Raw genomic sequence first — 25,309 nt, 5'->3', positions numbered from 1 at the left:
GTGGTTTGTGGTACATTTGGGCGGGGCCATAGAGTTACCTAGCGGCCAGCAGCAGGGTGATTGACAGCTGAGCAGCTTAAAGCCTCAGAGAGACTGAAACAAAACAACAGCTCGTTTTACAAGAAGAAAAAGAAACGTCTGGATTTTACTTTATTTGACTTTTATTATTGCTTGTATTGTTTTTGGATTTACTTTGTGTCTTCTGAGAAGAAGAAGAAGAGAAGAAGGAGAAGAAGGAGAAGAAGGAGAAGGAGGAGGAACAGTAGAAGAGATTGAGACACGTTTAACTCACTCCAGCAGGTTAGTGTCTATATTAAGAGTAAAGGTAGAAAAGAATTGTAAAAATGTTATATGAATAATAACAATGTATAATTAGGAAATTTGAATAATAAAACATTTTACATTAACAATGATATTATATACATATATGGTTTAGTGAAGTGAACAAAACAAATGGAAAAACTCTGTAATGAAGTAATAGAAGTAAAACATAATTAGAACAGAATAGAATATTAGTAGAGCATGAGAGAAACAATAAAGAGGGAGATTCAAATAGTTGAACAATTGAAATTAGTACTTTTTTTGATGAAAGATCAACAGAATATAAGTATCTACCGTGAGTGTGTGTATGTGTGTCTGTGTGTGGTATATAGCCATGTGCACACACTCATTAGCTTGCCTAAAGTTGCTAATAAGTGTATGCACACACGCCTCACCACATCAGACAGGACCAGATGACAGCAGGTATGATTTACCTGATTTTAGTTTTTATTAGTGTAATGGTGGTCACACTTTAATTTTCTGTAAAGCATTTGCATATTCAGTCCTGGCTGTGTGTGTGTGTGTGTGTATTTGTGTGAGAGTGTGTGTGTGTCCTGCTGAAGTGCCCTTGAACAGTCACCATCATGATTTCATCTAAACCTCAATCAGATAAAACGAAGAGCGTCAAAAAGCAGGTCAGAAACAACGTGAATACCTCCGGCCTACATGTGTGTGTGTGTGTGTGTGTAATCCCTGGTTTGTGTGATGGCATGTGACTGTCTGACTTAAACAAGGACACACACTCACACACACATGCCGGCACTTGTGGGGACATCATTTCCTGGAGACTCAGCATAACTTTAACCACTGACCCAAAAATCTGTGTTTTCCTAATTAGAGACTCAGCTTTTGTCCTCGTGTTGGACAAGTTGTCCCCAATTAACTGGTTTTTAGTATTATATTTGTTTCCAAAGGTAGGCTATGACTGACACACACAAACACACACTCACGCAGACTCACACTCATGGTGGCGGTTTGGGATTAAACATCACTATCTCATACACACGATTTACAAATCCATCCTTTACCATCTGGGCCTTTAATCTGTGTTTATGTGTGTGTGGGGGCCTGTACAGATATATTTGTGAGGACCAGTTTGAGCACAGGAGTGAAGACATTTTTGCAAAGTGAGGACATTTTGTCCGGTCCTCACTTTCTCTGCTTCAGGGTTAAGACTCAGTTTTAGGTTCAGAATTAGCTTTAGGTTAGGATTAGGCATTTAGCTGTGATGGTTAGAGGCTGGCGATTACAATATGCCGATAAGTTTCCTCCCTAAGATAGAAGTACAAAAATGTATGTCTTTGTGTCTGTCTGTGTTCGAGCCAGACAGTTTAACAATCTCTCTCTCTCTCTCTCTTTCTCAGGACAGCAGGTGCCAGGCTCGCTCGTCCATGTGGCCTCGGCAGCAGCTCCGAGGTAGGTACACTGTTCTCTGCAGTTGGGGGGTGCTGTGGTGGGAATTCATGGAATGTCCTGGAATGTCCTGGAACGCCCTGGGTGGGACTCGGACGCACTCGGACCACTCTTCCTGTTTCCTTGCAGCCGCTGACGACCTTCACTTCCTGTCTCGGCCTTGGCTGGCGTTGGTGTCTGAGCAGAGATAGGAAGGGGAGGATGTACTGATACAGTTCTGGAGTCATCGGGTGTTTAGGAGCGAGAGAAAAGTGTCCCCCTCCCCCGCTCTGCTCACCCGCCCCCATGCTGAGGATTAATATGTTGTTCACCTCAGAGTTTGTGCGTCAGAAATAAATCCACTGGACTTTTCAAACACACAACAAGTTCAGGACAAGTCTTCTCAGTTAGGTTGAAACAATAAAGACACACATCCCCTCCAGTTCACCAGGTGTGGATTCGATTTGGATTTGGAGAGGGTGAAGCGAGGTGAAGGTGGAGCTGAGCCGCAAAGCAAAGGTTACGAACCTCACCTGTGGTCACTATCTCACTAGTAGATGAATGAAGGAGATAACACACAAACCAGCAGCCGGTAATGAGCTTCCTTTGCTGGGTGTCTGGGCTCAGCCTTAAAGACAGGATGAGGAGTTCAGACATCTGCAGGGTGTCGGAGTCGAGTCGCTGCTCCATGATATCCTGCTTAGCGTTAAGTTATTTAATGTGGTAATCCAGACACCGGATGCTTCTACAGTCATGGATGATTTTTGGTTTTGCAGCATTTAGCAATAACAAAAAACTGGATCATATGATGAGTTCATGTTTATGTATCAACAAAGGTCTTTTAAGGTTTGTAAAAAACATAATCTGTTTGTTTTGATATATTTCCGTCTGACCCAAAGCAGTGGACCATCCTTTGAGCCCTGGTGCTAGCAGGGCTAAAAATAGCATCCACCGTCATAGATTATCCTCCTGCAGCTCTCAGCAAGTTGATTTTCATAACGTGGGGAAGTTAAATGAAACGGCCTGGAAGGAAGGAAAATCGTTTTCACAGCCTCTCACATGAAAAACCCTCAGTTATACGTATGTTTTAAATAAGTTGAAAAGTACAGGTGAGCTCCAGGAAGTCCAAGTGTGTCGGCCATGTCTGTAAATACGTCAACTAACAGAGGGTGTCTCTCTGTCCTCGTCCCGCAGGCCAGCAGCTGTCTGCAGAGCCCAGGACAGGAGTCTGATGCTGGGGTGAGAGATCCTGCCAATGCCCCCTGTCCTCACATCAGAGGACCATCACCCCGCCTCCTCCCCACAGACACACACGCATATTCACTGGAAACATGCTATAGCCGCCTGACAGCCAATCAAAATGATGGCCTCGGTGGTGGTCAGGGGCGCCCGGAAGAAGTCTCTCACGTTGAGAGGAGTGGACCCGGAGACCTGCATGATCGTGTTCAAGAACCACTGGGCACAGGTAATCAATCAGTCAATTAATCAATCAGTCAGTCAATCAACCAATCAACCAACCAACCTATTGATCGATCAATCAATCACAAACATTTGATTTACTCTTTTAAAACATCTCTTTCCCTTTCTTTATCTGTCCATCTCTTCAGTCTGTCCTATTATCTCGTAATGGTTGGCTGACACAGTTTGTGATCTTGTGTGTGTGTTATTGTGTGTGTTATATTGTGTGTGTGTGCGTTGCTGACCCAGACTTTGGCCCTTAAACACAGGATCCATTTAGAACAGACCTCTCTCTACAACCGCCAAGAAAACCCACACACACTTTTTGCCTGTGTGTGTCCACAAGTGTATTGTGTGTGTGTGTGTGTGTGTGAGTGAGTGAGTGTGGTCCTTGTCTGAAGCAGCTTGGGGTCAAAGGTTAACACAAGACCAGACAGTGAATGACATTCTTCCCTTTCTCTCTTTCTTTTCATTCATGCATTCAGCCCTTGTTCGTCTCTTTTCTATCGTCCACTTCTCAGAGCAAATGAAATCTTTCCTATTTAACATGTTGACAATAAATACACAAATCAGCAAAAAGGCGATTAATGCATAAGGATAAATTTGGAATATACAGTATCAAATTTCTAATATTGTCGTATCGTGCATATAATCAAACTTTTCACCTGTTTGAAAACATCACTAAAGTTTAAAACCCTTAAACAGACAGCTGGGAAAAAGTTGTAATGGGAAAAAGGATATTTCTGAAGTTGCCAACCAACTGTAGTGGAGATGCAATCGAATCTTTTAAGATGATCATGTAAAATACATGTAGAATTCTATCATTCATTAGATTACATATATGTCGGATCTCTCTACAGGTCGTGAAGATTCTGGAGAAACACGAGCCGGGTCGCAGCGGCGCTGGGGCGCTGAGCTTCCTCTCCGGTCACACTAGCAGCCCCAGCGGCTCTGGAGCGTTACGCCTCGGCCCCATCCCGGCTGACGAAGCCAGCGCCGTCCAGAACTACGTGGAGCACATGCTCTTCCTGCTGATGGAGGAAGACGCAGGGCAAGGTTAGAGACCAACACAAGAACCCAGCCGGCTGCATCGTGTCACAGTGATGGATTGTACGTGGTCCAATGAGTTTAACGTCCTGATTTCAGGAGGAGCGATGGGTCCGATCCTGGAGTTCGTGGTTCTGGAGGGTGTGATGGAGAGGTTGTTCCTGTGGAGCCTGAGGAGGCAGTTCACTGAGGACATGAAGCTGGAGCAGCTCCGGATGTACCAGATGCTCCTGTCTCAGGCCAAACAGCCTCTGCTGCATCATAAGCCTGTTCTCCGACCGCTCATGATGCTGCTGGCCTCGTGTGCTGGAGCTGGAACCGGTGAGTTGACCGCGAAACACACTTATTCTCTTTGCTGTGTGACAGAGACATGTGTCCTGTGATTATCATAAGAGTTCCAGGCAACCACCACAGATGCTCAGAATAAAAGCCTTTCATAAAGTGCAGGTTCTGCCAATGTGAAAATCATCAGTTGCCTTAAACACCTGAAGAGAGTTTTGAGTTTTTTTCTGTTGGTGTCACCGTCATGGATTTCCTTCACCTGGCTAATCAGTTTAAAGAGCAACTGGAGATGGTTTAACTGTCTCCTGACATCTAATTGGTTGTAAGTGGCTCATTAAGAAGTGGCTTCACACGCTGCAGGTGTCGATGGTAAGGTGGTTAGCTAATCGCCTGCGTTCCCTCTCCAGACAGCGGCGGCGTGGTGGAGGCGGAGCTTGTCCTCCTGCTGAACCAGCTGTGTGTCGCTCTGGTCAAAGATCCCTCGGTGCTGGAGCTGTTCTTCCACACCAGTGAGGACCAGGGAGCCGCCAACTTCCTCCTCTTCTCCCTGCTCATACCCTACACACACAGGTAGGGGTCTATACACGTGTATACACACAAGTATACACACACATATGTATATTCTCAGATGGGTATATACACCACTGTATACACACACAATGTACATTAGCATATGTAAAACACTTGATTATCTCTGTATCTCAGACAGGGTTCAGTGGGTCAACAGGCCCGAGACGCTCTGCTGCTCATCATGTCTCTGTCGTCCTCCGAGCCTCGAGTCGCCCAGCACATCGGAGAGAGCACATACTTCTGTCCTGTAAGTACACACACACAGACACACACACACATAGACACACACACATACACACACACACACACAATCACAGGATTGTGAGCGTGAACCTTGACGCTTCATTCTAAAATACCTCTGTGGAGCTTCATGGTCGCCTCATGTCTGCAGCTGCTCGTCATGGTCACGTCATCGAATTGTTCAAGATCGGCTCGACTCAGACGATGTGAATAAAAAACTGAAATAGGAATAAATCTCTGTTTGTTTGTCAAGTGTGAAGAAGCTTTTATGAATGAGATGTGTGTCTTGAGCTGTGCAGCGGTGGAGCTCATTCCTCCATTCATCTCCGCTCTGCTTTGTAATCTCATTAACTCAGTTATGTAATGAACTAATGAGCTCATACTCTTCCTCAGGGACTCAGGGAGTGAGAGAGTGTGACAGACCGAGAGAGGAAGGAGAAGAGAGACAGACAGAGAGAAAGAAAGAGAGCGAAAGAGAGAGAGAGAGAGAGAGATGGTGGCAGACGGAGGACAAATGGCATATAACCAGTAGCTTTAGGGCAGAAACATAGACTGTGAATAACGATGGATGATGCGTCTCTACTTCCAGCTGTTGTACAGAAATGAAGCTCAGACATCTCAGACATTAAACCCACTCGACCAATCAGGAGTCAGTCTCAGCTGTCAATCATGATATTTCCCCTCTGTTTGAAATAATCAAATATCTTCTTAAACCCAAACTTATCAGAAACATGAACTTAAAAAAGTGACACGAAAGTCTGAAAAAGATCAAATATGGAGAACATTTAGTAAATAATAACTAATTCCAAAAATCTAAATGACGGTATACAAAAAAATATCAAACTCTTTATGTATAAATTGCCTGTAAACTCCCTCTGTCGGCTATGTTTGTTTAGTCACTGCCAGTTTCTGTGTGTGTGCGACAGGGCGAGCTAAGACACAAGCGTGTGCTGCGTGTGTGTGTGTGTGTGTCAGATTTAAACCCATGTGACCACAATCTGACCTCAATCTTTGTGCTGAGTGCAGATTAGTAAAGCAGCGTGAGATTGGCTGGTGCGCAGAGAGGGATTAGTAAGTCTGCACATGATTGGGCAGCTGCCTGATTGTTAACGAGACTTGAGACTGCATCTGTTTGTCGAACCACATCTGCTGCTGCGGTTTGTGTAGATATTCATCATGTGGCTTTGTACCTTCTCTGGCTCATACTGCTCGTTTCTCGTCTCTCCACTGTTTATATCTGACCATATTTCCGGCTTTTAATAGAAAAAACACATTGAGCCACCTTGGTATTTCATTTTCATAAAGGCCTGTGTGTGTTCAAAGATTTTGAGAGGCTTAGAAGACTTAATAAAATACATTTTAAGACTCTATAAGGCTTTGTAAGACCCTTTAAAGATGTTGTCAGGCCTATAAAACACCTTACCTCTGATTTAAGACTTCTTAAGATTGTTTTGAATATTCTTTGTGTGTCTGTGTGTGTGTGTGTGTGTGTGGTGACAGGTGCTGGCCACAGGTCTGTCTGGTCTCTACTCGTCTCTTCCAGCCAGGCTGCAGGTTTACAGTGAAGACTGGCACTGTCTGGACCAGGCCGACTGGCAGCAGGTAACCACCATGAACACACAGTGATGAGTGACAGGAGCAGGAAACTGACCCACGGACTCACGCAACTGACTTATTGTGTTTGCACGTTTTAAAAAAAATGTATCAAAGTAAAATGAATCTTATAGAATCGGTGAAGTGAACGGGTGAATGAGAGAATAAACAGAAGAATGATTTGATTTATGAATGTTGACGTCACTCTGACCTGATGTTTGGGGTCAACAGGTTCCAGCTCTCGTCCACCTCCTGCATTCATTGGACTTCTGTGGTGCTGTCACCAAGGTAACACACACACACACACACACACACACACACAAACACACACAGGCTGTGAATAAAGAGACCATTTAAAAGAGAAGCATTCATCACTCTGTCTGTTCTGTCCTTATCTGTTTCCCTCAGGTCGCTCATCCCTCCATCAGATCTCAGTTGCTCAGTTACATCTACAATGGATTCCTGGTGCCTGTTCTGGCTCCGGCTCTGCATAAGGTACCTGAACACATCCGGGCTCCGAGGAACCTTACACAACCAATGTTTAGGTTCAGACTAAACTGAAAAGTGTGAAGGTCTGAACCAAGCAAAGTGTGTAAGAGTGTGTTCTTCTGTGTGTGTGTTCAGCTGACGGTGGAGGAGGTGATGACCACCACGGCGTACCTGGACCTGTTCCTGCGCTCCATCTCCGAGCCCGCCCTCCTCCAAACCTTCCTGTCCTTCATCCTGCTGCACACGCACGACAACGTGCACATTCTGGACACGCTGGTCAGCCGGGTCAACACGCCCTTCCAGGTAACAGATGTACTGTCTGATAGGTGGAGGATGCTCTATCCTAACAAGTGAGATGACCTCTGACCCTTTTTGTGTGTCCTTCAGCTGGGCACAGTGTCTCTGGCTCTGTTCAGGACTCTGATTGGTCTGTTCTGTGAAGATGTCATGCTGCAGCTGGTGTTCAGGTCAGTCTGATAAGTAAAAAAATGAAATGGAGTTTGGTCCATATATTATTTATACTGCAGCCGGCCACTAGGGGCAACAGGCTAGTGGCTGGCTGCTGTCATGTCATCGAACTGGTCAACTCTCAGACTGACGTGGGCGTGTCTCGGACTGACGTGGGCGTGTCTCTGTGTCCTCAGGTATCTGATTCCCTGCAGCCACCTGAGCAGGAAGCAGCGCTCCTCCTTAAAGCAGAGGGACTGTTACTCCAGCAGCGCCGCCTCCTTCCTGCTCCTCATGCCCTCCTGGTGTCCTGTGTACCTCCACAACACAAACACACGCTCACACTCTGAGCACATCCACTTCCCCAAAGGAGCAGGTCAGTACAACGGAGACATACACAACACAAGCACCTGTACACATTTGCGTGCTAACTTAAATTGTCTGTCTGTGTTAGACCTGTCGGTGTCGGACAGTGTCGGTTACTGTCGAGGTTCCGATTTTCTGATGGATGTTAACTACCTCCACTACCTCTCCGACGCTCGCCAGGCCATCTCCGAGTCCCACAGGTTTGTGTGCATGACATTTTAATCCCTCGGCAATGAAATCAGGAAACAATGGTCAACAGTTCAAGTTGATTCTTAGTTCTTCTTTTGTTCTGGGGAATAAACCAGTAGGTGTAATGAGTGTTGTTTTCCTGCAGGGCATGTCGGCTCTGGTCGGCCCCATATGACGGGATCAACCCTTCGTGTGATGATAACAGATCTGAGACACCAGGGGGCGACGTAGAAGAAGAGGAAGAATTTATACAGCGGGTCAAGAGTGACTCCATCTGCTCTTTGGTCACCACTCCTCCTCCTTCTGCGCTCTCCCCCACCCCTTCCTCCTCAGATACCGTCTCCACCAGCTACCAGACAGGAAGGGCCGGTTCCGCTCTGGAGCTGGAGTGGGATGACATTTTTGAAGATGACGATCTCTCTTCATCAGTAATGATGAACTCAGGGTTTGCCAACGGCACTGTGACCCTGGGTCCACCTCCTCCTTTACCTCCTCAGCACATCCAGGAAATGCGACGCAGTGCGATCAAGTTGGTGCACGGCTCGTACGTAGAGGAGTCCGAGTTTCAGGACGATGTTCTCGTCTACGATCTAGTCGCCCAGAAGGACACAAAGGCGGCCATGTTGGAGCGAATCATGGCAGCGAATCGACTGGCACGAGGAAGCGTCTCACACGGTCAGCAAGCGCCAACAGCAGTGACAACGTCAACAATCACAACAATGTTAACGCAAACAGGGAGAACGGTGATGGAAACGGTTAACAGCATTATGTCGACAAGGAGGAGGGGCGAGGATGGAGAGAGGGAGGAAAGAATAGGGAGCGAAGTTTGTGGAGAGGAGGTGAAGAGGAGGAGCGAAGATGGAGAGAGGGAGGAATGCCGCAGCGAGACTGGGAGACGGAGGGAGGAAGAGGAAGACCAGAAAATCAGGCCTGAATCACAAGGAGAGACGAGGGGACATAAGGTTTTCACCAACGGTTTCGATGTAAAGAATCACATCATCAGCGAATGTGATGATGCTGATGAAGACAGACAATCGTTAAAGAAAAGCTGCAACCAGATTGACCTCACAACTAACACAACTGTCCATCACAAGCACACAACACACCAACAGCTTCTATATCCAACAATGTGTTTAGGGACAAACACTTTACCCAATGGCCACAATGGATCTGAGCCACATTACACAACCACGTCTCAAGGCCTGCCTGATAACAAAGTGAAGAATAACAACGGCTTCCTGTCCCAGTACCAAGACCTCATGCTCTCCCTCGGGGTGGAGCCAGACTGCGATGACATCGCGGAGGACATCGGCACATTCAGGAGGCGGGTCCGAGCGCTCAGGCAAAAACTGTTGGAGGAGGAAGAGGGGCTCTTCCAAGAATCAGGTTGTAGTTCATCCTGGGAGGACGGAGAGGAGGAGGAGGAGGCGATGGAGGAGGTAGAGGAAGGAGAGGAGACAAAAGGCAGCAGAAGGAATGGAGTTCCATTTACAGGTGTGTTTCTGAGCTTGAGTGTTTTAAGTGGCTTTCTGAATTCCATTAGAAAAACTCAGAGAGGCTTTGTGACTCGGTCAAGCTTAAGCTGAGACTTTATATTCACACTAACCTGGAGTTTACCTCGTGTCCCAGGTCCGTTCATCAGTGTCCTGTTGTCTCGGCTCGAGAACATTCTGGAGAACTCCATCGCTGTGAACCTGCTGGTGACGGGCATCTTGGCCCAGCTGGCGTCGTACCCACAACCTCTGCTGAGAGCCTTCATGCTCAGCACCGACACAACGCACACTCAGCCCAACGTACGCACTCTGTACCAGGTAACATCCGATCACACGTCTTATGCATCTGGTTCTGGTTCTCATTGTTTCACAGATCTAAATGATAAGGTTGTGTACGTCTCTGTAGGTGTTGGTGTCGGTTCATGCTCAGGTTGAGCGCTACGTGGCGGCCAGAGCAGATTATCCAGCGCTGGTCACTCAGGCCTGGAGGTTCTTGTTGGTGAAAGACCAGGACAGCAAGTTTAGAGGTGAATAGACACAAACCCTATGAGATCACCACACTAGATATCAAGTTGGAAAAGGTGTAGAAAACATTTTGCCTGTAGCATACTGACCTTTACCGTCCTCTTGTTCCTCAGAGTGCCTCGAGTCCCACGGCAGCGATATCATCCTGGACCCGTCCCTCCCCAACGGCTCTGTGAGAAACGCTCTGGCTCTGCCTCCTCTCGGCGTCCTGCCGCCCTGCCCTCCGATCCCCCCCCAAGCCAAGAGCCGAGTGTTCGCCATCGTCCTGTTCGCAGAGTTCCTCAAAGAGCTAGCCGCCATCGCCCAGGAGCACAGCGTCGCATTGGACTGTTCTCCCGAGGAGTAATCGAAAGGAGCGTTGCCTGAGAAAGTGCCACTGATGTGCCCGTGAGCAAGGCACTGCTGAAAACCTCAAACAGAGGAAGTGATATGCAACCAGCAGCAGAAGACGGGGGGGCTTTCTAAAAGTCCCAAAGCACAAGACATACGACAAGCTACAAAACACAAACTATACGACCACAACAAGTAAATTATATGGATTCATGCATAAACTTGTACATTTGTATATATTCCTGGCAGCACTTGAATACCCCTCCCCCTCCCATGTGAATATGGTTCATGATTTTTGCTGATGAAGATAATTTCATGGGTCAAATTTTGACGATAAAATAATATTCCTTCTCTAAATGTTTGTGTGGTCAGTGAAAATAGTTTCTACAAATGTTTCTGAAATATTTGTTTGTCTTATTTTTAAAAAGAAAAGTACCTTATTCCAGCTGATTTAACCTTAATGGTGAAATGAAGAGTTTGTTCTGTTTTGTCTTTATATGCACAAACACAAACACTCTTACACAGTGATGACAATGCCTTACTTCAACACACTAAGAGATTTCCGTGCAATACACACGATGTGCAAGTTGTATCTTGTCTCATTTGCACTTGTATCAGTTTGTGCTGCATTGTTTTTAATGTTAATTGTGTGATTTCAGTTTGTTAATGTTTGTCCCTCTTTGTTTGTTTTTTTTAATTCACCTGTTGCGTTTGAAAGAAGGAAAATCTGACTTCCTGTTTGCATTGGCTTCACTTCACCTGAGCTCCATCCAACTGAGATCTGTGTTCTCACTTCCTACAATTTTTACACCAACGAAGTTCCCCAGACTCTTTCTGTCCCTGATTGTAAACACTTCCACCCTCGTCACTACACAAACCATCATTACTACATTGTTATTATGGGATGGCAGAATCTGAATGGCCTGAAGCAGTACGTCTCTCAGCCCATCCTGTTGAGGGTCAATGCTGCCATCTGCTGGTGAACCACCACTGTGACGCTTCATTCTAAAGTTTCTTCTTTCCTTTTGGAGGAAATTATTGCTAAGATGATGTGAAAATAATTAAGACCATAAAATATCGTGATCCCTGCCAACGCTCTGTCTGTGACTTTTTTTTGCTTCTTTAAAATGTCTTCATCATTTTTAAGATTCATCTATTAAAAGAGTCTTAAATGGGTTTGGAACTTTTCAAGTGCAGGTCAATGAAGCAACAGATTTGTTTTTAATATGAAAAGAACATTTTGCAAATTGGGTTAAACCTCTTTGTTGCTATATAGTGGATGATTTATATAAAATGTTCAAGTATGGCAGAGTTGTCTTTATAGACTTTGCAGAGGCTGCAGCACAGCAGTAAGTTACAGGATTACATTTGAGTTTACACCCAATAAGAAAACAAGACTAAAGGTCTTTGCAAACTAAGTCTGTAGCGACAGTAGCGACAAATCACGGCTCTGTCTTAGCTGTCAATCATGACATCCCATCCCTTTTTAATATCATCAAACAACTAATAAACTGATCAGGAACATGAAAACTTGAATCAATGCAGAAGCTGCTTTAAAGCATCGTCACTGAGTTCTTTCTGTTTTTTTGCACTTTGCCTGATTTTCATTGGTTCCTCAATTTTGTGCCACAACCTTTTCACATGTGATATTTGCTGACACAATAAGTGAGAAGATGTGACGTCTCTGTCACTCTGTGGTTAGCCAGTTCCTGTGTCGGTGTGTTCAGTCATAAAGTGACAGCTAGAGCAACTGTGGTGGTCCGAGTTATATCACCTGAAGTCTGGAGGTAGCTGCAGCAGAAGAAGAAGAAGAAGAAGAGGAGGAGAAGAGGTGATGATGATGACGATGATGATGAAGGTTTCTCTGCTGCTGTGGGTTCTCGGTGAGTAGGTGAAAAAAAACTGTGTGGTTTAATCTGCTCGTCTGGATAGAAGATCTCGCTTCCTGTGATCAGATAACATTAAAGTAAATATTGACTAGCTCTACATCCGATCAAGGAAATGACGAATCTTTAAACACAAACCATCATTTTTCTCTTTGTTTCTGTCTCTGATTTGACTTATTTTAAAGTCATGGTGAGTTATTCACCTCTATTCAATTTCCAAAAAGCATTTGAAAGTTTGTTCATCGCTGTGAATCGGAAGCATCAGAAGAATCAGGACACATCTGATCAAAACCCAGACATACAACATCAGAGGCGCCTTGAGGCCTTGGCACAACTTCAGGATTATTTTTGCTCAAACTCTGATTCCAAATGACGTCCAATACAGCAGCAATCTTATCCGAGATATTTGGCTTAATTTTCCTACAATATCATATATCTTTACTTAGAGATCTCCACTTATTATTCAGATTAAACACTGTTAAAAGGTCAAATCTCTCTTCAGTCGACCAGTGACATTACTTTATATTAACACCTGACTAAGTAAGAGCCACTGTTAAACATGTTTAATTTCCACGCCCATTCTCTTTTCACTGCAGGTGGTGCAGTGATGTCATTAGAGGAGTCTGATGATGAAACTAAAAGAGATGATGAAGATCATAGAGATGCTAGTGGTGAAATCCCAGTGGACCTCTCCCTTGTCCCCTTCTCAGGTGACCTCTACCTCCACTGCTGTTTTTAACACTTTGTTTTCTTACGTTATCAAAGTGTTCAGCAGCATTTCCACATTTTACAACTCGTAAATGCAAAGTAAATGTTTCTTCTTTAATCCTTTGGTCAAAACCAGTTTAAATGAAAACAAAAATATTAAATACTATTTACTGGTTCATTTACTGGATAAGGGAAGTTTCAAAAATTGTTTCATTTTCTATTTTGTAGAATGAAACTGTTTTCTCTCTCCTGCTAAAGGCAACACCTCCAGCTCCCCGTCCTCCTCTTCCACAACGACCACGCACCCCCGCTACCTCGTCCTCGTTCTCCTCGGTCTGTGCATGTCCGCGCACTGAAGAGCATCATGTTTGCTGTGATGACCTTCAGTTTGACTCTATAATCCTAAATAAACCTGCTTCTTATGTGCTCTCCCTCTGTGACACTTTGGTTATTCTAGTGTGTCTATATGCAGACGATGTCACTCTTTGTATCTGAATCACAAGATTCATGTCCATGTATTTACGAATAAAAACAAGTCGTAAAAGTTTGAAACTCGGGCCTTTACACACTCCACATTTCCCTTGACATCTTGAACCTGTATCCAATCAATTAAATATTTCACATCAGAACTTTCGGCTTTGACCATTTTGGACCGAGGTGGATTTTTCTAAGGTGTTGCCTCCAACGTGGACACGCTGATCGTTGATTAGCCCGCTGCACTCCGATGTGGCTCTGAGCTCGGCTAGCACCCTGCGCCCATGTGGTTGATGACTCAGTTCCTGAAAACTGTCTGATACTGAGAGTTAGTGAAGGTAGAGACACAGAGCGTGTATGGAAAGAGAGAGATAGAGAGAGAGAGAGAGAGAGAGAGAGAGAGAGAGAGACAAACAGCCTGCTGTACTGTGGTGGAGAGAAAGTTTAATAGAGTGAAGATAGTATATCTATCTATAGTAGATCAGTAAAAGTCTGATACTCATCGGGTCAATTTTTGGTTTTCGAGTTGGCTTCTATTACTTTTGATAACATTACATTTAGAGTCTGATGTTTTTAGAGGTAAACGACTTTGTTGTGCATCACTGCCATAAACTGAACGAGAGCAGAGACGGAAGAAAGTGAGAGGCAGTTACAATGAAAGAGAGCAGACAGGACAGAGGAGTGGGCGAGAGGGAAGGAAAGGTAGAGAGACGATGAGCAGGTAGAGAGAGAGCGAGAGAGAGAGAGAGAGAGAGAGTGAGAGAGAGAGAGAGCACCAAGCTGAGGACTCAGAGAGAAGAAGTGAGAACAGAGGTCGAGCAACAGGGGTCGTGGAAAAAAGGAACTAAAATTTAAAAAAGAACTAAAAGAGAAAGTCAACAGCTTCTGCCGATAATCTTCCACCATCTCTAAGAAAGTGAACCTGAGAGAGAGAGAGAGAATAAAACGTTGCCGCCATTATGAAGCTGTGGAGTCGCCTCTGCTTCCTTGGTGAGTGGAGCTCAACCGTCGCCTGCTTTCACTCACTGACTTTTCTTTTCTTTACTTAATGTTGCTGTTAATTTTTATTTTGAGGGTTAGGGATGGGGACTTTGCACAAACTGTAGATTTATTGATAAGAGACAAAACACGCAGACGAGGACCTTTACATTTGGAGGCAGACGAAGAATCCCGCGCTATTTTATTAAGATTATTATAATGCTTCAATTCCCGGATCACCGACGTCAAAAGAGGTCAGAGATCATAATATAGGGAATAATTACACTTTCATATATATGTGCTTTTATATTTATTAGTCCTCTGTCCGATTTTTCCGCTTACTTTCTTAAAAGTGTAACATCATCTTTAATTCTTTGTATCACTGGTGTTTTGAGTTATGTCGCCCGATTCAACCTCTTCCCCTGAAAACCCATCATCTGCCTCCATCCTTCTCTCTGTCCGTCTCAGTTCTAGCAGTCTCTTCCATTTCCAGAGCACAACCCTCAACTACAGAGTCAGCGCAAGACGAGGAGGATGCAGGTACTGTGTGTGTGTGTGTGTGTGTACGTGTGTGTGTGGGGGGGGGGGGGGGAGGGGGGGGTTATTGTCCTGTTCATACTCTATTGTTCTGACCTGTATGGAGCCCCTTGTCCATAGTCTATTTTCCAGACCATGGACTGTAAATAAAGATGGACGACACCTGTTCACTTTCTCTCCACATCCAGAAATGAAGCCAAAATGGAAATTCTGCCCGGGTGGTGCAATGACATCATTCGGAGTCTGTTGCGGTCGGGGGGGGTAAAGCCGTGGTATCTAGATCCCATTGAAACTAATGTGCCCAACCAATCAGGAGTCAACCTCAGCTGTCAGTCATGATGTCTCAGACGGGTTTTTTTATATCATCAAGTGACAGAAACCATCTTTTACAAACATTAATTTAACGTCTACTTAGATCTTTTGGAGGGTTTGGTTCACGGCCCATCTGAGAACATTGACACGGTGGGGTTTAAGAGCTACATTGGACCCAACCACCAGGGGGCAATAGAGACACTTTGGCTTCACTTTTGGGGGCTGTCATGTCGTCCATCTTGATAAACAGTCCACGGTCCTGACCTAAAGTGTCATATCCTGTCTTGTCCTGTGCGGCAATCTCACCGGCAACAGTGCCCACAATCAAACATCTGGCTGACGCTGTGTTTGTCTTCCTTGTGACTGACAGGTACCCCAGGCTCCTCGACTCCTCCCCCACTGTCCAAGTCTTTCTATGACACTGAAAACAACTCCACCCACTCAACGCTGCCCCCCCCATCCTCCCCGAGTCATGTGTCGGAAAATGCAACAGATCTGCTTTCCACAGTGAATACGGTGAGGGATGATGCCAACCTGAGCCTCGTAATATATGACATTTGTGGAAAAGGCCTTTATTTCATGTTTAAGTGAAAGTGTCCATGGATTTTGGAAACATGCCAAATCGCTGCCTTTCTCCAGACAATATAATAAATGTGGCCCGCCTTGTGTTGATGTGTATTATTGTCGTGGTTTACTTGTGGCCCCGATGTGGCAAACAGGAGTGGAGTGGGCCCTCTGTAGAACTCTCTACTATCTTTTCACTTGAGTCGTTCTCTGATTTAACAAAACGGAAAAATCCTTCATGAAGTTTGAGATGAATTCGATTGTTACATTTTTTTTTTGTGCTACTTCACCATTTGACGAGCAGATAATCACACAATAATTTATGCCAAATATCAAACAACCTTAATGGGGATAACTTTATTCAACAATATGGAAGTTTAATTTCTTATAATTGTGGTTGTTGACCTTTGTTGCAAATCAAAGGTCAACAAAAAAGATGAGACAAATGTTAATCATGACAAAGCGATCTGAGACCTGTCTTTGACGCTGTTCACAGACGGACGTGGAGACAGAGGACGGCGCTGGCAGCTCATTGGCTCCCACGACGACCTCGACCAGTAAGACGGAAGAGCCCCCCACTGATCCCATGACAACAGCAAGCAGCTCACCAGAGACAGGTAGCGCAGACGGAAGCTTCTCGAGTCGTGCGCCTCAGTTCGTCTTCCTGTTTGTCAAACCACAGCTTTCACTTGCTCTCATTCGCACTTCAACACATTCACACCCGTCTGCAGAGAAGTCAAACGCCCAAGTGTTCAGACAACATGCCTCAACGGGTTTGACTGGTTTTAATGGTGACACTCAAAATGAGAAAACGAATCAGCAGCTGGGTTATTATCTGTTTTTAATTCAGTATTTGATGGTGAGGAAAAGACGGGAAATTTGTCAAAAGCAGACTTTAGCCCAGAGAAGACCTGGTTTGTTACAGAAGGTAAAATCAGTGTAAAAACACATTCCTGCAATGATGACAAAAAATAACTATTGTTTATGTAAACAGCAGGAGGTTAATATTGATATCTGATAATCTGTCAATCTGTACATTTATTTTGCACGTGTTCTCCACTGGAGGGCGCCACATAGCCACATCATGAAATTACATAGAACTGAGTTTCTGTACAATAACCAGCTTCCTGTGTCTTGTATTGATAGCTGGAGCCACAGGTGGTTCGACACTGGGTAAGGAGGCTGTGCTGTTACTTTATCATTTATCAACAATAGACCATATACTTTGGTCTTTATACTTTATACTTTGTTTTTATCAACACCTAAATACTTCCTTTATAATTCACAAGTGGTTATACATGTGTTCGTAAGTCCCGGACACTGATGGGTCCTCGAATGCTGATGCAACTAAACGCCCTGTCTCTACCTCTTCCTCCAGGTTATGTGATGATGGTGTTGATCTTTGTGGTGATCATTGCTCTGTGTGTCATCCTCTTCTTTCTCAGGAGAGCGTCCAGGGTAGGAGAATGGCTTATAGTTATTTTGTTTCATTTCTGGGTGACCTACATATTTCTCACACTATTGATTTGCATTTTATTTGTTTTTTAATTTGTTTGTCCAGACGTACTCGTTTGACCTCCAGTTCCCAAATCCCATCATAAATCAGTTCAGCGAACCCATCGGCACCTTTGAACCAGTCTACCTCGATGACCTAGGTGTGTGTGTGTGTGTTTTTGATTAAATTCACATGACTGTGTGAGACTATCCTGACTTGTGTGCTTTTGTTTGTGTGCGTTGTACCTCAGCTCCAAATGATCGGGTGGCCACCAGTGAACCTCCAGCAGCCAACGGCACAAGTCTGTCGGAGGAAAAAGGCTCCAATGGAGAGAACCGTAGGAAATCAAGTGAATCTGTTGACTTCTGACCACATGTTGAACACAAGGGGAAATTATATGAACTTGGCCAATAGCTGAGCTCCATTTGAAAAGGGTTTGACCTGTCTGCTCCTCCTCTGTCTGGTCCCTCTCCAGCTCCACAGGAACAACCACGGGCCAATGGTCTGGAGACGTCCTCACTGAGCTGTGACACCAGCCCCCCCCCGGGCGAAGACCCTGCAGCCGACAAGACCTCGGAGCCCCCGGGCAGCGCAAACCTGTTCTTCGAGGACACCGCAGAGACGCAGCAGAACGAGAACAACAACAACCCCTGTGAGGATCTGAAGTTCAAATCCAAACTGTTTTTCCTCCTTCATGGTCCAGACACGTTTTCATTGTCTTTTCCCTTTTCTCCTGTCTTCATCAGCGGTTTGTTCCAGTGACCCATTCGTTGAAATAAACCTGGACGACCCGGGGTACTGGTGCGATCAGCTCTTCACCTCTCCTGAAGCCACCTCCTCTGTCCTCCCCTTCTCTCCTTTCTCCTTCTCCTCCTCTTCCTCCTCCTCCTCATCCTCTTAGCACCTTCAGAAACCACCTGGACACCAACATGGAGACTTTCAAACACCAGGACATCAGCAACTTTCATCTCTTTATCTCATGTCCGCCACCAGCTGGCAGGGGACTAGCCTGCAAACTGTTAAAAAAAACTATTGTAAATGTGCTGACATCATGCTTTACCTAAGTAATCCATTCATCGAAACTGACATAGGAATATATAAGTTGTATAGTTTCACAGGAAGATAAGAAAGTGACAAGTCATAGTTACAACAAAGTGTTTACTTCTTTTCTAATTGTTTGTGTAACGAATCCTGGACTTTAATTCTGCAAAAGAAATGAATCAGGTTTTAAAATGGCAGCTTTCTCTGTACACGTGGTAACAACACTGCACAGACCCTCCAGATGTTTAAAGTCCTGATGAAAACTTATTTTTTAATGCCGTCTTTTATTCGTTCTGCCTGTTTCCCCCCCTTCCAGAACATTCAGAAAGTATTCACAGCCAATAAATACTCACAAAAAAATAAATGTATGTTTTCCCTCATCTATAACCCACAACAACAAAGCTAAAACATAATTAAGGCTATATTTTGTAATATCTAAGTTTCGTATTCTATCAATTCCCTTCAAAATCGCCTGAAAACCTCTGGCTGTATATTTTGTGTATATAGGCTTGTGATTTTGGGTTCAGGGGGGGAGTCGTCCACATTGAATATCATTGAAAAGATATGTAATAATCATTTGAAACAGTAAAACAACATGAACTGAAGGAATGTTTATTCATTTTAAATGCAAAATAAAGCATTCTTAAGCTTTAACATGAGTAAATGTTGAGCTTTATGAAAAACAAACAATGTTTTAGATATTTTAACCTTTGGGTAATTCAAATGTTATTTTACCGTTATATCATAACACCTAGAATCTCAGGTACATTTAGTGAAGTAGTTACATTTCATTTAGTTGAAGCTTTTATCCAAAGCGACTCACAATAAGTGCATCGACCCTGAGGGAACAAACAACAAGAATCAAGAAAGAACATATTTTTTAAAGAAAGCCAAACTGCAAAGTGCTAGAAGTTAGTGCCATTTAAGTGCTACATCATTTTTTTCAAGGTATATAAACTCAGTTTCCTTTACTCTACAAATGTCAATACCTTAAGTCAAGTTAGTAACTAACTCGGTAACTAACTCCTAAAGATTGTTTTCTCAAGATTCATTGATCATTTATTTATATTTAACCATTATTCAATTTTGTCAAATTCTTTTTCAACCTTTTCAAGGAGGTGTGTTGAGTCTTTCCCTTAGTAAAATAAAATAGTGTCATTCACAAACAGAATACACTTTAACAGTTTGGATACGTAGACAAGATCATTAATATACTAACTGCATTTTAGATTTTATGATGTTTATTTCCACAAACTTTCTTTTCAATATTCAATCAGTCAATCAATCAAGTTGTATTTGTATGGCCCATATTCAAAAATCACAGTTCGGCTCATAGGGCTTAACGAGGTGTGACTTACTCTGTTCTTAACCCTCAACAAGAGTCAAACTAACAGTTAACAGAGGAAAGATACTTAGAAACCTCAGTAAGAGTCACTTAGTGCAAAAGATGCTGCATGTAACTGAACACATCAACAAAATAAAGATCTTTTCAACACGTATTAGAAGAAACAGTTTGTAACATGAGGGACAAGTGTGTCATGCTCTAAAGGGATAGTTCACCCAAAAATTTGAAACGGTGTCGTCTACACTTTGTTTTATCCTAAATGTCCTCTGGTGTCTTCCAGGTGAAGTCAGTCAACACTTGTGTTGAACTTTTAGGATTAAAACTCGGTGTAAACGACCAAGTTTCGTGTCGAATTTGAACGTCAGGGTTTACGGACACTTTTCTGTTTTTCTGTTGTTCTATCACGTCTGAAGAAAAGTCTCCAATATCTTCAGCTGCTTCTCTATTTACTCCAGAAATGTGTTGTGGACTCAAACACTTCACCCCCCCTAGTGGTGAGTAGATAATGAGTGAATTATCCTTTTTGGGTGAACAATCCCTCTACAGTATGATCTGCCACCCCTCTGATGCCATGTTTGCTAATTATCATATGATCCAGTGGCAGCTGGTTCATACGGGGCACTGGGGCACCGCCCCCTCCAACATCCTGAGACAAAAAAACTATATTAACATAGTTCAATTTTATAATATTAGCTTATTCGTACAGTTTTCTTGGTAGACAGTAAGAACCTGTGAGCCTTTAACATAAGTTGTTTTCATATTGTATTTGGTTAGTTTCTGTACGTACAGATTACCTGGTGCAGGACGCCGGCTGAACCAAAGTGAATTTGGGTCCTGATACTTTTGACAACCACGTGACCTCAGGCTGCTCTGTAATTGGATGTGTAGATTTCAGGGCGTCCTGTGCCGCGGACACTCCCACTTTTAATTACAGCCAATACATTTTATCACCGGTAACTATATTGACTACTAGTTAAAATAATGTATCCATCTATGAATTGGTCAAACCTGGGTAAATATTTTCTGTAATATTTTTTTTAATTGTGGAAGCAAGGATACTGGTCTGTGGTTTATCTGCAGGTTTATAAAGTGAAATCACTTTGTCTGTTTTCATCCTTTCAGGAAATCCTGCTGTTGAAAATAATAGATTTTATTAAACTATTTATTATATTACTATATATTATTATATTTATTATATTATGTAGCCTTCATATTGTTTTTGATTTAGTAATCACTGTAGTGTTAATGTTTATTTCTTCCTTTAAATCCTAGATTTAAGTTAGTTAATTCATCGGTCACCCTGTGGTTCTCCAAGCTGCTACTATGAGTCTGAACTCTCCTGTTGATTCGGACCCTTCTACTGGTTTTATCCAACCCATTGTGGGAGGAGGCCTGAGCAGGATCACGGAGCAACAGGGTGAAGAGACGTAGAGTCAGAGAGAAGTCCATACTCTGGGTGACCGAGCTTTTCTCTCGCTAGGAGCTCTTCTGTCTTACTAATAGATGTTTTAGAAGCAGAGCGGCGTTTGACCAGTAGAGCTGCTGTAATCCCAACTGCTGTGAGAACTAGAACCAGAACTAGAACCAGAACAGCTGCAGCCACTAACGGAGGGAAGTACAGTCCCATCTTTCCCTCTGGTTGTGAAGTCACGTCTGGTCTCCGGGTTGTGGGCTGATCAGCGGGCTCTGTAAATAAAGGTGATCAGTGAGTTTATAAAAGATCTTCAGTGATTATATATAAAGAAGATCAAAGTGTCATGTTACTGTTCTACTGAGTTCTAGTAAAACAACGTACTGATGACGACGAGTTGACATTTCCCATAGTTTCCATCATGATCCCTGTTGACTTCACACACGTACTGGCCTGAGTCTTCACTCCTGATTCTGGACACATGAAGTCTGAGGCGTCCGTCTCTGAGGAAGTCTTCATCACACTGGACTCGTCCTGAAAACTGTTGATCCTGAGACCTTTGGACCTCGATGCCCTTGTGCAGGTGATACAGGATCTTTGAGTCTCTCCGGTTGACCGTCTGATCACAGATGATAGAGAGATCGTTGAAGGGTCTCTGGGTTTCAGCTGTGAAGGTCCATTCCAGAGTGATGTTGCCGTCAACCTTTGCCTGATAGCTGGGCTGCTTCACATTGACAACTAATGTTCCTGCTGAGGGGACACAGAGGGAAAAGTGAGGAGCTGAACTATCTGCTCATTTTAGTTTATGGGCAGTGAAGTGAAGGTGAGAACTTACCACAGACACAGGGGGTCAGGATGAAGAGCATCAGGATCCAGGGGATCATCCTGCCTCTGTGATAGGACACAGAGATTCAGACTTTCATCTAAGACTCATTTGATTCAGATGTTTAGAAACCGGTTGTGGCAAGTTTGGAAAACCAATTAATTTCATTAGATGAAGAAAGTGTTTTTTCCTGTTCTGCTCATCTGTTCCTCATGTTTGCTCAGGTAAATCCTGGCAGATTTATCACAGGTCACATTTCAATTAGGATGATGAGCAGCAACATGTTGTTACGTCAGTTTGTGGAGAAAGTAAGTGGATCACTTTGCCATGCAGCTGGGGTAAAGTGGGACACAAGACCACTTTTTTTAAAACAATCATATTTTTACTGCCCTTTGTCCTGAAGAAATTTTCTTCCGTTGTGTGTGTTTAATGTCTCACAAAAAAAAGGGTTTTTGTTGTGTGTGTTTTTGAAAGATAACAAACCGGAATGAAAACAGGCCAAAATGAAATAGTAACGAGGCTATTTTTAAAATGTAAGGAGTAGAAAGTACAGATATTTGCGTGAAAATGTAAGGAGTAGAAGTAAAAAGTCGTCTGAAAAATAAATACTCCAGTAAAGTATAGATACCAAAAATGTCTACTTAAGTAAGGTAACGAAGTATTTCGTTACTTCACACCTCTGCCTCTGTGAGAGGACACAGAGATTCAGATTTAAATCTACGACTCATTTGATTCAGATGTTTGAAACTTGTCGTGGCAAGTTTGGAAAAAAACAATCGTTTCCAGTAAGAGGAAGAAAGTAGTTTTTCCTGTTCTGCTCATCTGTTAATCAAATGATTGTTCCTCATGTTGGCTCAGGTTAAGGCGTGTCAGCTTTATTACTGTGTCACATTTCAATAACAAGTCAATTCAAAGTGCTGTTATATAAAATATAAAAGACACCATGAGAAACTGTAAAAGCAACAAGCTCATATAAAAACAGAAGAATTTAAATGGACATTAAAAGAGTTGAATAGAGAGGAGAAGAATGTAAAAGTAAGAGAAGAGAAGATGCTATGAGAGAAGTGGACCTGTTGTTTGTGTTTCATCTCTTTGGAGTTCAGAGTTTTCTTAAAGCAGAATTCAGTTACTGGGTTTGTTCTTTGTAACTTCGACAGTTTCCTTGATCAGATTGATCCGATCGAAATGTTCAAATATGAGACGAGCAAAGTCAAAGACAATTCAATAAAAGACACATTAACAGTTCAACAGGGGACACAGATTTCTTTGGTCTTCAGCGTTTGTCTTCGATGAAAAACACAAACTAAGGTTTAACACAATGACAGAAAAGAGTATAAATATACACACCTTATTTTGTGTGTCTTCTCTGCAGGGAATAAAACATCTCTGGCACACAGCAGCTTCATTCTTCGTGTCACCACCCCCTCTGGAGCCAGTCTGTCCTGTTCACACATAACTTATTTGTTTAGATGAAAACAAACAGTTCTTTATACTTCAAGTTCAAACCTGAGTGAGATCTCGTCAGTTGCGAGTCAGAGTTTTGTGTTGACGCAGTTCAAAGTGAAACTGATTAAAAGAATATTTCCACTGCTTCATGAATCAGAATGAATAAAGGAACATATATCTAGAACTAGATTTGATCTGTGAGGTAAGAACTGCGTGGAGCATCAGACAGAAAACAAATGGTTCATCTGATTGTGGTGGCCTCACCTCTTGACCACTATATACATACTGATAAATAGACTCTCTGAAGTTATAATTTTTTAAGTCTTCAAAGCTTAAATTAATAATGTATTATCTTTTTACAATGATTTACTTTAACTGATCCTTGTGAACATGAGACAAAATAAGAAAATTAGTTTTTTTAAACAATCTGTTTATTGAGTTTTCAACATAATGGTACACATAACTTAACATAGTAAAAATATACATACTGTGATAATCTGTTCAGTCTGTTTCTATTTGTATTCACTCCTGTAGGTTTACCCCACACACCTGTAACTTGTTTGTAATGGGCGTGCCAAACATAACTTGTGTTTCCTTTTAACTTGTTCATTTACTGTGACATCCAGGGCGCGCCAAATTCCACTGTTTAACGCGGCAGCAAAGTGAATGTTAGAATGAGAGAGACAACAGTCTTGTGAGCCACACCCCAGAGCTCAACGTGCTGCGTTTTACACTTCTGTGTTTTTACTGTTTCACTAACCAAACTGTTAACCAGGACTCTGCCATTTATTTCCCTCTCCCTTGTCCCCTGTGTTCTATACAGAAGGTTTTGCTACCCCTGTAATTTCACATTATTTTTTCTGCATGTGACACAGACCCACTATCAGGAAGAGGAGGACGACAGTGTCATTCTGGAATGGACGTTCACAACCAGAAGTGACAAATCCCTGTTCTTTGTAACGTCGACAGTTTCCTTGATCAGATTGATCCGATCGAAATGTTCAAATATGAGACGAGCAAAGTCAAAGACAATTCAATAAAAGACATATTAACAAATCAAGAAGTGACACTGATTTCTTTGGTCTTCAGCGTTTGTCTTCGATGAAAAACACAAACTAAGGTTTAACACAATGACAGAAAAGAGTATAAATATACACACCTTATTTTGTGTGTCTTCTCTGCAGGGAATAAAACATCTCTGGCACACAGCAGTTTTATACTCAGTGTCACCGCCCCCTCTGGAGCCGGTCCGTCCTGTTCACACATAACTTCTAAGGAAACATTTGTTTAAGTGAAAACAAAGGTAGGTTCTTTACCCTTCTAGTTGAAACCCGAGTGAGATCAACCATCACATCCCATCAGTTGTGAGTCAGAGTTTTGTGTTGACGCAGTTCAAAGTGAAACTGATTAAAAGAATATTTCCACTGCTTCATGAATCAGAATGAATAAAGGAACATATATCTAGAACTAGATTTTATCTGTGAGGTAAGAACTGCGTGGAGCATTAGACAGAAAACAAATGGTTCATCTGATTGTGGTGGCCTCAC

General features: G+C 43.1%; 3 protein-coding genes across 4 annotated transcripts; 2 read left to right on the top strand and 1 right to left on the bottom strand.

Annotated features, from left to right (window-relative positions):
- Positions 1-45: 45 nt before the first annotated feature.
- LOC128429893 (FHF complex subunit HOOK interacting protein 1A) lies at positions 46-11,835 on the top strand. The gene is made up of 18 exons (XM_053415755.1): positions 46-300; positions 1,686-1,737; positions 2,908-3,178; positions 4,032-4,227; positions 4,318-4,539; positions 4,908-5,070; positions 5,206-5,317; positions 6,811-6,912; positions 7,135-7,191; positions 7,312-7,398; positions 7,528-7,695; positions 7,780-7,859; positions 8,037-8,215; positions 8,294-8,405; positions 8,540-9,888; positions 10,024-10,205; positions 10,294-10,414; positions 10,526-11,835. The coding sequence occupies exons 3-18, from the start codon at positions 3,074-3,076 to the stop codon at positions 10,756-10,758; spliced, it is 3,468 nt and encodes a 1,155-aa protein (XP_053271730.1). The 5' UTR covers positions 46-300; positions 1,686-1,737; positions 2,908-3,073; the 3' UTR covers positions 10,759-11,835.
- A 574-nt stretch (positions 11,836-12,409) lies between these two features.
- Positions 12,410-19,391, top strand: LOC128429895 (uncharacterized). Of its 2 annotated transcripts, none has more exons than XM_053415756.1 (12): positions 12,410-12,625; positions 13,225-13,338; positions 13,595-14,800; positions 15,257-15,328; positions 16,008-16,153; positions 16,698-16,818; positions 17,348-17,374; positions 17,580-17,659; positions 17,763-17,856; positions 17,947-18,033; positions 18,172-18,348; positions 18,443-19,391. In XM_053415756.1, exons 3-12 carry the CDS (start codon positions 14,770-14,772, stop codon positions 18,595-18,597), a joined length of 990 nt encoding a protein of 329 aa, XP_053271731.1. In that variant the 5' UTR covers positions 12,410-12,625; positions 13,225-13,338; positions 13,595-14,769; the 3' UTR covers positions 18,598-19,391. The 2 variants fall into 2 exon arrangements, with proteins under 2 accessions (XP_053271731.1, XP_053271732.1); XM_053415757.1 differs by having other exon boundaries at positions 13,565-14,800.
- On the bottom strand, positions 19,334-24,980 carry LOC128429897 (uncharacterized). The gene is made up of 5 exons (XM_053415761.1): positions 24,922-24,980; positions 23,664-23,758; positions 22,329-22,384; positions 21,878-22,243; positions 19,334-21,768 (listed from the first exon to the last, which is right to left on the bottom strand). Exons 2-5 carry the CDS (start codon positions 23,720-23,722, stop codon positions 21,485-21,487), a joined length of 765 nt encoding a protein of 254 aa, XP_053271736.1. The 5' UTR covers positions 23,723-23,758; positions 24,922-24,980; the 3' UTR covers positions 19,334-21,484.
- Positions 24,981-25,309: the final 329 nt, after the last annotated feature.

This window comes from Pleuronectes platessa, chromosome 23 (genome assembly GCF_947347685.1).
Source record: "Pleuronectes platessa chromosome 23, fPlePla1.1, whole genome shotgun sequence".
In the NCBI taxonomy this organism is placed as follows: domain Eukaryota; kingdom Metazoa; phylum Chordata; class Actinopteri; order Pleuronectiformes; family Pleuronectidae; genus Pleuronectes; species Pleuronectes platessa.
Note: the sequence above shows the minus strand (reverse complement) of the source record. Positions and strands in the feature narration are given on the sequence as shown.

Excerpts from the sequence above, each read along its gene's own strand:
- LOC128429893 (XM_053415755.1), top strand. The coding sequence starts at position 3,074 with ATGATGGCCTCGGTGGTGGTCAGGGGCGCCCGGAAGAAGTCTCTCACG. Across the intron at positions 4,540-4,907 it reads GTGTGCTGGAGCTGGAACCG|ACAGCGGCGGCGTGGTGGAG; the intron begins GTGAGTTGACCG and ends TTCCCTCTCCAG. Across the intron at positions 5,318-6,810 it reads AGAGCACATACTTCTGTCCT|GTGCTGGCCACAGGTCTGTC; the intron begins GTAAGTACACAC and ends GTGTGGTGACAG.
- LOC128429895 (XM_053415756.1), top strand. The coding sequence starts at position 14,770 with ATGAAGCTGTGGAGTCGCCTCTGCTTCCTTG. Across the intron at positions 17,660-17,762 it reads TTCTCAGGAGAGCGTCCAGG|ACGTACTCGTTTGACCTCCA; the intron begins GTAGGAGAATGG and ends TTGTTTGTCCAG. Across the intron at positions 18,034-18,171 it reads AGGCTCCAATGGAGAGAACC|CTCCACAGGAACAACCACGG; the intron begins GTAGGAAATCAA and ends GTCCCTCTCCAG.
- LOC128429897 (XM_053415761.1), bottom strand. The coding sequence starts at position 23,722 with ATGAAGCTGCTGTGTGCCAGAGATGTTTTATTCCCTGCAGAGAAGACA. Across the intron at positions 22,385-23,663 it reads GAGAAGACACACAAAATAAG|AGGCAGGATGATCCCCTGGA; the intron begins GTGTGTATATTT and ends GTCCTATCACAG. Across the intron at positions 21,769-21,877 it reads ATGTCAACTCGTCGTCATCA|AGCCCGCTGATCAGCCCACA; the intron begins GTACGTTGTTTT and ends CTTTATTTACAG.